This window comes from Polypterus senegalus, chromosome 6, assembly GCF_016835505.1.
Source record: "Polypterus senegalus isolate Bchr_013 chromosome 6, ASM1683550v1, whole genome shotgun sequence".
NCBI classification, from domain to species: domain Eukaryota; kingdom Metazoa; phylum Chordata; class Cladistia; order Polypteriformes; family Polypteridae; genus Polypterus; species Polypterus senegalus.
In genome coordinates, this window is record NC_053159.1 from 150,482,277 (window position 1) to 150,494,992 (window position 12,716).

General features: G+C 38.0%; 1 protein-coding gene across 2 annotated transcripts in view; it reads right to left on the bottom strand.

Moving 5' to 3' along the window:
• thsd7ba (thrombospondin, type I, domain containing 7Ba) overlaps positions 1 to 12,716 on the bottom strand; it is a 1,045,844-nt gene that overhangs the window by 34,305 nt on the left and 998,823 nt on the right. For both annotated transcript variants that reach the window (XM_039757380.1, XM_039757379.1), the window contains one exon: positions 1,227 to 1,372. In XM_039757380.1, the coding sequence (XP_039613314.1) occupies positions 1,227 to 1,372 (146 nt within the window). The remainder of the gene's footprint in view (positions 1 to 1,226; positions 1,373 to 12,716) is intronic.

Sequence of the window (12,716 nt, forward strand, 5' to 3'; positions counted from 1 at the left end):
ACTTTCTCGTATACTCAGATATGGGGATGAATATTTGAGGAGTAAACTGCAAAACAATGATTATATTTTTATATTATGTGCATTTAAGAACCATCAACAATAAACCAAATCAAATTAATAATACAGTATATTGTACAATTATTATAAAAGTAATGTCAAATAAATCAAGACTGCAGATGCATGAATAAAAAAGTACCACTTCCATTTAGCAGAAATTTGGTTGACCTAAGTGAAAACGTACTCAAATTATCGTGTTTACATACACACACACTGACAGACACACAGACATAATTCCAAATATGGTATTTTTGGACTCATTGAAGTCTAAGATGTCTGGATTCATCAAATTCTTGAAATCGAATTTTTGGATGATTACAATACTTTCCTTATACTTCATATATGAGAAAGTAAAAATGAGCTACCTCAATCATACCTGGCCAGGATGCCCTCAAGATGGAAGGACCAGAGGACACAGCGTGCACATGGCATTGTCTCCCCCAGATTACTTGATGGCAACCTCACCAGGGTTGCAGCGGTGCCACAGATTCCCATAGGGCATCTTGGAACATGGTATTCATCACCTCAGCCGTGTTGGGTTCAGTGGGTACCACCAGGGGATGCTGCAAGGACTGGGGAGCCCGACTTCATGGGGCTTCCACCTCACCCGGAAGTGCTTTTGGACCATGTGTATGGAACATAGGAAATAATTCCAGGTGGTAGATAAATGGAGCTGCCTGCCTCATTTCCAGGAGCCAGGGTTTGGAAGGAAGGTTTGGAAAAGCTTGCAAGGAAGAGTGGAGGAGGCAGTGGCCAGTGATAGAAAAAGAGAAGAGAATGAGTGGCAAAGTGCTTTATTATTGCCTGTATGCTGAGTATTGTGGCTGTGGTGGGAAACACTTGCTCAGGAAGAGTTTCCCACAATAAAAACTCTTTTTACTTTTATACTTGTGTCTGAGCCTGTATGTGTTGGGTGTCTGGAGTGCTGGAGGGCCCACAGGTGTTTCCACCACACAGTTTATCAGTTCTATTCAGAGCATATGATTTAGACTTGCTCCTATAAAATGAAACAAGCAAATAAATATTGACAAAAATGATTATATATGGATAATTTCTCATACATTTAAAAACAATGAATGTCTATAGTCAAAATAATTAGCAGTGCACTATGTACACAGCTCTCAAGAATCTTCTTCTAATGTTTTGAGCACTTTTAAAAATTTCCATACCTCCACTCGACATTTTGACCAGTCTCCAAGTATCCAAGTGTAGCAAGGCTTAACTGGACATGGTTTGACCTGAGTAAGTTGAGAGGGGCAAGGCCTTCCTTCTCCGTGAGACTGCTGGTCTATGCTGCGAGAACGGGTCATCTGACCTAACAGAGAAGACGATTACAATAATTTAGGCAAAACAAATAACATAAACCAGAAAACAAAGTAACTGAATATTTTAAGTACAGCTTTTCATTATCTCTTGTTGTCAATTTAATGCAAAATTGTTTTATGGTTGAAGACAAGTAAAAGGGCTGAAAACTGACCCAACTTCTGCTCTCAACAGATTTATTGACATTGCAGATATGACAGAATTACACAGTTTCTACTGAATTTTTGGTCACATGTTTAAGCTATTAACTTCCACTTTTATTGTATTCAAATGGTACTCTAGTGGATTGTTACCTGGGAAATTTCCAGGTCACAAGTGTAAGCTGAGGTCCACAAACCATTATACTACCACTACAGTCAATACATTCTATTCCACTGACACAGGATGGATCCAGACATTTATGTTGTTTATGCCACCTTCTGATGGTGTTAAAGTAGCAACAGTGAAACATTTTTTGCAAAAGGGCAGTCTTGCAAGATGAACGTTCAAAACTTCAGACAGTAAAACGATTGTTTTATGGACTTTCTACATGTGTATAAGCAAAGCCATCAGAGTATTAAATATCCTAGAGCATGCATACCTTCTGAACAATGGTCTGTCAAAATGATATTGGAAAGAGAAGGGCAAGGGGTGTTCAACTTGGTCTTGACAAGCTTTGAAACATCAGCAGCTTCATGTGAAAGACAGAGAAGCAGAAAGAAGGAGGAGCAAGAAAACACAACCACCAAGAAGATCCATTTTGTGAGATGTAACCTTAAGCAACAGAATATGACACACGTTGGGTGTGTTGCTTATGACAGATGTTGAAATATCCAGATTGTATGGTATATTGTCACATCCATTTGCTTTTGATTTCTTCTTTTGGCGCATTTAAGCATATTCATTTTGAAGACAATAATGATTGAGTTAAAGTTTAACCCTGCCCCTTGCTTGCCTTGTTGCTCTGTCTGTTGTTTGGGGGTATAGAGAATCAAAGGAGATGTCTTCCAGTGGGGAAAACGAAGTAGACTAGCAGTCACTTCTGGGTGTAGAAAGGGCCACAGTCCTAGAGGCTGTAGACTGTGTCTCATTTCAGTTGAGGTGAGTTATTTTTATTTTTATATTTTTCTTTCTTTATCTTGTAAAGCACTTTGAGCTACATTATTTGCATAAAAACATGCTATAGATAGATAGATAGATAGATAGATAGATAGATAGATAGATAGATAGATAGATAGATAGATAGATAGATACTTTATTAATCCCAAGAGGAAATTCATAAATAAATATTGTTGCAAGAATCAGAGAACAAGAGTCAGGGTGGAAAACATATATGTGGGTCTACGTAACAATGAATCTGTCAGTCAGTCATTTTCCAACCCGCTACATCCTAACTCAGGGTCACGGGGGCCTGCTGGAGCCAATCCCAGCCAACACAGGGCGCAAGGCAGGAACAAATCCTGGGCAGGGTACCAGCCCACCGCAGGACACATACACACACCAAGCACACACTCGGGACAATTTAGAATCGCCAATGCACCAAACCTGCATGTCTTTGGACTGTGGGAGGAAACCGGAGCACCCAGAGGAAACCCACGCAGACACGGAGAGAACATGCAGGGAGGACCCAGGAAACAAACCCGGGTCTCCTTACTGTTAGGCAACTGCACCACCGTGCCGCCCATACAAAGAATCTGGTTATGGGAATTAAAAAAAAAAAAAATCTATGTTTTAGTATAGATTAACTTCATCAGACCAGAATATTGCAAATATTATGTAAACTTCCTGGTACTAAGTATGGTGGACTGGAACTCCACTCAGGGTTGATTCCTGTCTTGTACTCAGTGTTGAACCACTTCCATGTAACTCTCAAGGTAATAACTTAGAAGTTAATTAATAAAAGAACGAGCACATACTGCGGTGGGCTGGCACCCTGCCTGGGGTTTGTTTCCTGCCTTGTTGGCTGGGATTGGCTACAGCAGACCCCCGTGACCCTGTAGTTAGGATATAGCGGGTTGGATAATGGATGGATGGATGAGCAAATAAACTGAAATATACTTATACAGAAATTGTCAATGGTACAATTCAAGTCCTTTATACAACATTGCACTTTAACAGTATTCTCTTTTTCCATTTTGCTTTATTAATAAAAGTGATTGATAAGACGGTGTAAGCGTACATTGCAAAAGTAAACATGACACAGAAATCATTCATCTGTCCATTCATATTTTTTCAAATACAGGGTCGCTAGGAGACATGGCCTTTATTGCTATTGGCACAAGGCAAAACCAAGCCTAGGAAGAAAGTAATTGTATGGCATTCTCAGTCACACACACACACACAAATACAGATACACACTCTCACCTTGTCCTACTGGGATAGTTTAGAAGCTCTAATCAGCGTCACACACTCATACACCCACATGCACACACACAACACATCACATCACTGTGTGTAGAACCCAAACAACTCAAAGGAAATTCACACAAAAACTGAAAGACCTCCAGAGAGACAGTGACTATGCCTGAAGGCAGACTGCACCTGTGAGAAACCCACAAAAATAAACCTAATTACAAACACTGAAAATTAATGAAAATGCCTCTGCATAATATTTAGTGATGGGTAAATGGTGTGGGTGCCATTTTGTCTTTAGGAAAAAGTACAATAACTGAAAAAATGAGGAGAAGATTGATTTTAAAATTGCAGCCTTTGTAGCTTTAACTGTTTAATTTATCATCACCATTCAAGAGAGACAAATGGGTAATGAATAGCCTACTGTGGCAAAGTAATCAGCCACTAGCAAAATGCTGAAATCTGCTGTCAGGACAGATTATTAAGAACATTATTTAACATGCATGAACCAGTAGCATGTAGCGCTGTTTTTATACAGAATTAGTTTTAAAAATTCAACAGATTCAATTGGTAATACAAATAACATGCTATAATGTCAGATGCTAATGGCTTACAAAGCTGGAATTGCAAGTCATGCTGAAAGAAGGTAGCCTTTTATTCCTAACCTGCATCAGTCCAAACACCTCCATTCCACTTGGCTGGCGTCAATGTCTGTCTCATTGCACTAAATGGTTTTTTCCTAAAAGGTTACTTCATTGTGCGCAGAGCACTTTCATTAAGTCTTACTAAATAGCAATAAATATTAATAGAAGTCATTCTTTTCTTATTGTATTCAAGATTTTTTGTAAAATATTAACATGTTCAATTTAACAGCTTGAAAATATTTCCTGGTCCAGTTCAGAGTGTTGGCAGTTGGACATTTTGGCATTGAGGCGGGAGCCAGTGCTGGCTAGGGTGTCAATCCATTACAGGCACACTCATGTGGACCAATTCACAGTGGAAAATTAGGAATGTGGTAGGGAACACCAGAATACTTGGGGATAAACCTGTAAAGACTGGGACAGGTTTTGAACCCAAGATGTTGGAGAGATTAGACAGCAGTTCTAACCTAACCACTGTATCACATCCACTATTTTACTACTGTAGGTCAAAAAATAAACTGTATTGTGTCTGTACAACAGCCGTAAGCAATGGTAAGCTTTTAAGATGTTACTTCAAAAAGGCAAAAATAGATTAAGTAGCCAAAATTAAGTGTCCCAGATTATTAATGGATGGCAGTTATTTTACATGTAAAAGGGAACAGATAGTCAATGCACCTTATTTTGAAAGTTATATTAATACTGAAGTGATTTCAAGGACAAACTTAAGAAAAAATTCCAGACGGTATCAGTGATACAATGCTGGATGTGCATTCATGGCATATATTGACATTTGTATTTATTTATTGAATGCCATTTTCTGTTTTTACTTGTTCTTTATTTGTGGTCCCTCTGATGCAAGTTTCTGCAGCAACACATGATTCTCCATTTCTGAGGATATGGTTACTTTAATTGAGTTTATATCCATAAAGAAGCGAGTCCAAATGGATTAATTAGTGCTAATAATCAGGTGTTTTTACAGATGTTTTTAATGTCTCACCTAGGGAACGTATGGCTTCTGTCTGTTTCAAAATGATAACTATTATCATAGTTCCAAAGGAAATTTAATTGTACTGTCTCAATGACTAAAGACCTCTCCACTCATTGCTAATATGATGTAAAGCTTTGAGAGATGGATGCTGAGACACAATAAACAGAATATACCAGATAGTCTGGACCACCTCCAATTTGGATATCATCACAACAGGCTGACAGATGAATCCATAGATAGATGAATAGATAGTGTAATTAGCAGGCCTTGCTGTCTTCCTGAATCGGATGCATGGACTTTTAGATGCCAAGGAGATGGATTCAACTGAAGGATGGGGGAGACTCCCCCAATGCACTATGAGGTGGTGTCTCCTTTGCTGGATCACCCATGTATATACCTGCAGGGCAACTTGGGGATTGTAGTCCTGTTGAGCATCCCTGTGGGGTGTCATGTGTGCTTCCAGAGGGAGATGACAACATCAGGTATTGCTTCTTTGAGGGGATTCCACCTATACTGGAAGTGCTTTCTCTGTGCAATGTTGTACCACCAGAAGTACATAAAGGGTGCCACCTCACCTCACTCACGGAGCCGGACAAAGGTGGGCAAAGGTGGCCTGGAAGAAGTAGAGATTGGAAATTGAATTACTATACATTCTCTAATTAGTATTTCACTTAAGGAAAAATTGTTGTTTTCATCCAGATTAGACTTTGAATAGATGTGTCAAGGGTTTAGGGGTCGGCTGACACACCAAAAACTACACAGAACATAATCAAGTATAAACAACAAAAAAAAAGTAATAAATACAGGCAGGTGTAGGGTTACAATGGTCTCAATTTACAGGAATTCTGCAGATACAAATGAGCACATAAAACTCTCATATTTTTCTTTTCAACTCAATTGTAGTTAATTTTCAACAAGTGACTCCCATTTTTCTCTTAGGAACCAACCAAACTTGTTTTGACACAGTTGAATATGTAGCAGCTGTCACTAAAACTGACGCAGAATATTAAATGTACTCTGTCACCATTTTCAGTCATTTGTATGTGTCACCGAATGTAACTGGTGGCACGTGCTGCCGCACAATAAGCTCCGTCACAGATAAGCAGCTGGTTCTCCAACTGAATGGTAGAATCGGCTGCTTGTAACTACCAGTATGCTAAACACAAATCCCAGCTTTACCCTTTTAGGGAGTATCACTGCCATTAACAGGAAGAGACACTTTGAACAATTCATCAGCAGAGAAAGTTAGCTGCAAATTTTTTTGTCATCGTTATATATTGTGTCATTATCGAAGACTGTAGAATGTGTAAATACTGTATTAGACTGACATACTGTACTTAAAAGTGATTCTGACTTTTGTGATTTAAAGTTCAGTAATATCACTTCACTGTCATTTTATTAGTATGTGTACATTTTTTTTCAACAAAATAAGCATAAAGTGTTATGTATTTTTACAGATTTTCTATTAATGAACATATTTCAATGCACGTCCTGAATTGTGTACACAATTGGGCTATGAACGTCCACAGGAACATTTGTGCCTGTATGTCGATAATCAACTTAATTAACACGATTAAACTGCAGAACTTTGTCAATCCTTAGGATATAATGTAAAGTTTTATGTCAACTGGTAAAAAAAATACCTCCTTTAGCTTTCCCAGGAGCACCTTGGTAGAATCCCACAGGGATAAAAGGTGCACTGCAGATTGACCAAGGTGGCACACAGAGGTTGTGAGACTTTGTTCATAATATTCATCAGCTTAGCTATCATCTCCCTTTCTTCTACTGCCTCCGGTGTCCATGTTAGTTCAATTATGAAAACCAACTCTCCTGGTAATGATGGGATGGTGGTGCAGTGTTACTGCTGCTGCCTCACAGTAAGGAGACCCAGGTTTGCATGTTTGCATTTTCTCCCTGTTGTCTGCGTGGTTTTCTCCCTGGTGCTCCGGTTTCCTCCCACTGTCCAAAGACATGCATGTTAGTTGAACTGGCAATGCTAAATTGACCCTAGTGTGTGTCTGGTGTGTGGATCGTGTGTGTAAACCCTGCGATGGACTGGCACCCTGCCCAGGATTTGTTCCTGCCTTGTGTCCTATGCTAGCTGGGATAGACTCCAGCCACCCAACAACCCTGGTCTAGATTGTGTAGGTCAGAAAATGACATGACCTTCCTGATTAACCTATTAAGTCTACTGGAACCACATGTTTTCATGTTACAGACCCAACATACAAGCAACCAAAGAGTAACAAAATGTTCAAAAAAGTATTATGTCCATGACCTGAGCACTTGAAGGGTGGAAGATTTGCTAGGGTTCAAAACCCTTTAGAGAATCTGAAGAAAAGATGCTTTGTATTTGAGAGAACCCATAACAGAAGGCCATTAACTCTTTTGTGTGAATAGTGTTGATTTATCTGTTTCATAACTTGCTTATTTCACTATCAAAGCAAAGGGCGAAGGAGTATAATCGCAGCAGCATTGGCTGGGAGCCACCAACGACGTTTTGAACCTAACTTGATCATTTTGAGGATGTGATAGGGAAGCTTGTTTAAATGTGTAAATAACACAGATTCAAACCGATGACTCTTGGGAAATAAAGAAGAACTACTGCACAGCCATACTTTCCAATTAATTTTGTTCATTAAGTAATTATTTAGTATATTTAGACTTCACTGTTCACTGATGATATGTCTTAAAAATATTACAACAGCAAAAATACCAACTAAAAGAAATCTAATATATCCGCACATTTGTCAAGGCAATCATTCAAAGTTATTCTTTATTCATAGACAAATGCATTCAGATACAGGGATTTACAACAGTGTTATACAAGATCAAAAGAAAAATCTTTGAGAATAGATCATTCAGCCCTATTCAACCCTATTTGTCATTAATGATTTCAAGACAGAATTGATCTGAGACTTAAGGTCCTTAGCATTCTAAAACATGGGAATTGGATCTACACATAAAACACTCTTTGTGTTTCAAAAAATAAAAGAATGAAACCTGTACGCAGCTCTTTGAATCCCAATAACTGGATACCCTGCAGTGTGAGTGGGCGCTCAGGTCAATGCCGCATTATGAGGTCTTTGACAACAAGGTATGTTTGCTGGTTTATGACGGCTAGGCAGCCATTTAGAACTGAAGTACAGTTTTTATATTTCTTGCATTTATACATAAGCAGAGATTTCTGGGGGGCATTATAAAAATACCTTGCAGTTCCACAAACAAGAGTTTAATTCCTGTTCCAGTAACTGTCTATGTGGTTTAAAAACATTGTCCTCCCTTGCGTGTGTGGTATCCCAACATGCTCAGAGGCAACAGCAGCAGCAGGGTGTTTGGAGTATTGGGGTTTAAGTATTTTATCAACAATTCTCATTATGTTGGAACCTAATGGATCTTTTGAGATGCCTCCCCATCATCAATTGTTTTAAAAATTGCTCTGGCCCTGTTAGGGTTAACAACCTTCTATTGCACCTTTTCTTATTTTTCAGCAGAACGTACTTTACAACAATAACTAGGGTCAAGCTTATTTATTATTTTTCCTTCATCTCTGTTTGTTCAGAGTGAATTCATTTATCCCTGCTGTCTCTCTGGATGATTCAGTTGCTTGAATGTGGTAAGTCTGTCTGCTCTTCTATAGATCCCTTTTATATTGCTCATATCCTTCTTAAGATACTGGGATCAGTGTGTCACACTATACTCTAGGTGTAGCCTACCCAATGCATTATATATATTTTTTATCTTATTTCCAAAACGCATATGCCTTTGTGCAATATGTAAGCCAGCTATCTTTTAATATTAATCTTGTTTTTATGTGGCATATTCTACCTTCATATTACACACTGACCTTAATTTCCCCTTTTTAACAAAGGGGTAAGGTCAGGTAGACAACCTTTCATCCCAGAAATGAAGACACAGTATGCCAACAATAGTGTATTTATTATACAAACAGATGAAAGAATACAGGGAGAACACAAATCTAGACAGAAAGACAAAAAAAAAGTCTAAAACCTTTATAGGCCTCCATTAATGGGTCTTGATCATGGAAACTAGGTGGGGTGATTCACCGTCTTACCCACTTCGATTACCACAAAGAAGTGTTGTAGGTACAAGAAATGCAATAGGAGGATTTGGAGGATGCAGTTTTGGTCTTGAAGGATGCCACTGTCCCAAAGGCAAGCATAACATAGAACTAAAACATAAAAATATCATGTATCAAAAGAAAACAGACTGAGCAAAGTTAGCCTTGAAATAAATAACAAAACTGGTCATTAAACAACAAAATAGTGCTGAGCAAACACAGCGGTGTTCGCTTTGCCTTGAGTTTGGAGAAATCAAGTGTTCGCAAATATCACCAAAGTAAGCGAAATGCATTGAAGTCAATGAGGATGGACTAACTGAAATAGATTTGAATGAATTATAATGGTACAATCATCTTTAAAGTGTCCCTGAGGGTTAGGGAAATGTCTGTCAGCCATACTGGATCAATTATTGTGGCCAAAAAGGCGACATGAGCTGTGCGACAGCAGTGCCAGCCACTGCACCACCGTGGCTCTGTGAGGTCAAAGAAGAACAGAGACATACAATCATAGACTTTGTCCAAACAAAAAAGAAATGCCGAAATCATAGTCAACAGTCAGAAAAAATATGTAGGTTGTGTTTTGTTTATTTATGTGAGAAACTATTGCTTTGTGTTCTTTTCTGAAAATAGCGCGGCAACAGCTCGGTGTTTGCCGTCCCTACCCTCCCGCACTGCATGCAGCAAAACATTTTACATGTTGATATATATGAGAAACTATTACTTTGTGTGCTTTTCAGAAAACTGAAGTTTTTTGAAAAATATTCAGCCCTGGGAGAAAAGGAAAAACAAAAATCAGCCCTAAAAGAGTTAAAGGCAGAAAATGTAAAGTGGTGTGTCATGAATGAAGCCACTGGCACGTTCTGTTTTTTGAAGTTGCACTGAAGGCTCTCCAAACTGCCTGGGCTGATGCTTTTCACTTTTTCTTCTAACAAATTGGTAAACACTTATTTTGTTATTTGTATTACTTCAAAGAGTCTCCAGTTGTTGGTGGTGAAGTAGCATCAGGCTCTTTCAATGTTTGTTTTCATTCTCCATGTGGCTATTTATGCATGAATAGGACATGCATAGGCCACCTTCTTTTATATTGACATTATTGAAGATTGACCTGCACATTTGGCAACAAGCGGAAATAAATCATTATTTATGCTGTATATGCTTCATAAAAAAATCTGAGAACCTGCATTATTTACTTATCTGTTAAGATCCTTAAATTGAGTTCACCTACTACACACAGTATTGATGTGCCTTTACGGCTTTAAATTTTATAGCATTTGTTTGTATGGAAAATGTAAAAAATACTGAAGCTACAGTAGTTCACCAGCTGTCTTAGCACCTTTGGTTTCCATAAAGCTGCATATTCTGTTTATATCTGCATGAGTTATCTCTGCTGAACTACGAGTTTCTCCCAGTGTTTAAATCTTTAGCGTATCAGCCAGTAGAATATCAATATTAACTGTGAGTATGATTACATGCTCGTCATAATGCCAACCACTGCGCGACCATGCCCCTGTGAGATAATGGAAGAAAGAATGCAGTGAGAGATGTCCAAGCTTCGTAACCAGTCTGTTATGTAAATGATCAGCATTATATACCTGGAGGGCGGTCCCATCCAGTATTGGCTGTTACAGCTCCAGGGGATTTCGCACTGGCCTCACACAACATTATGGGATGCTGAAAAAAACATTCTCCTAAATTGGCCAAAAATAATTTGACGAACTATAATGAACATGAAGGGAGCAAATTTGCTGCGAATAACGCTTTGACGAAATTCGCAAATCAACACTAACCATTAACAATAAGCAAAGCAAGGTCAAAAAAAAAAATCCTTAACGAAGAAATTAGTTTTGAAAAAAGCTTTTTTTCATGTTTTTGATTCAATGAAAGATACACAGTACTGCATCTTTTACAGTCATGGGTTGGTGACAAGTGAAAAGACACTAACCTGCATTGCAATCAGGAAACAAACAAAATGGAATTATGGCATAAAAATATTACAAATAATAATCAAACAGCAATACCAGGCAAAATGTTAATAACATAACATTCCTATTAATATTCTCTTCTACTCCTTATATTCAGACTCCCTCTCTCTTTATTCTAGCTTTTGTTTCTTCTAATAATCAATTCCTGGTTCTAGAAAACCCTAATGCAAAGCTCAGTGCTTACAACAATTATTGTGTTTATAAGAATTAATCACAAGCTTTTTTTTTGTCCAGTGTCTCCTGACCCAAGGGTATGAGAAAACCCCTCACATATGGCATACCATTCTACTTCTCATAATGTCTAGTTATGCTAGACGTTTGAGCTTTTTGGGATTCCCCCCTCCATTTTTGGTTCTCTAGACTTGAAAAACACTCATATTATGGACATTTATGGACCATATTTTGCAGGAAATTACACCCTTATGTGTAATCAGCAAAAATTATCCAAAGGCCTTGACGTTGCACATGCCACATTAGTTGACCCTGCAGGTTCACTCCTTAATGGGATACAAGGGGTCAAAGTTACTCCTTTTCACAAAACTTTGAAAAAACAGGAACTGCTAATAAAGGCACATGGAATGTTTATGTTATTTTGTGGTTGCTGATCTCAAATATGATAATATTTTTTATATGTGATTCCTTACTGGTGATCCTGCCCCCCTAAGAGCTACTCCCAAAAGATTAAAAATAGCAAATTTCAAACATACACATGTAGGATATCATTTTAGACTATTTTAAGGTCAGGGATTGTGAGTATGATGTTATTTTAGATTTTTGCTTCTTTACTAGACATCTAGCCCTCAATGGACCTCTATTAGAGGGTACAAAATTAACAGCTTCTATTACAATCAAGAATATTTAGATTGTAAATGTTTAAATCGAAGCATGTATTTTAATATTTCAAATATATGGTGCAACTACTCTTGTTTTTTTTATATAATTCTACTTCATGAATTAAATGATTACATTTCTTATGAATACCCAGAATTAGGTCAGCTTAGCTAATTCAGAGTTTCTTATTTATTTATTTTTTTCCTCCTAGCACCATGATGTCATTTTGTCACCATATTGAAAGATAACTTTTTAACACTAGGCCTTGGTATTTCTAGTGTTAATAGATTCGATTCAATGGTTTTGTCTTTCATGGGTGCTGCCATTTTTGAGTACAATGATGCTTTATAATGTCACACACATGCACATGGAAGGCAAGTAAAGAGCTGAAAGGAAGGTAATTCCATAATAGACCAGAGGGCTGCGAGGTGCACTGATCCTTTTGCTTTTTCCACTGCAGACCCATTATGGGAAATTCCACC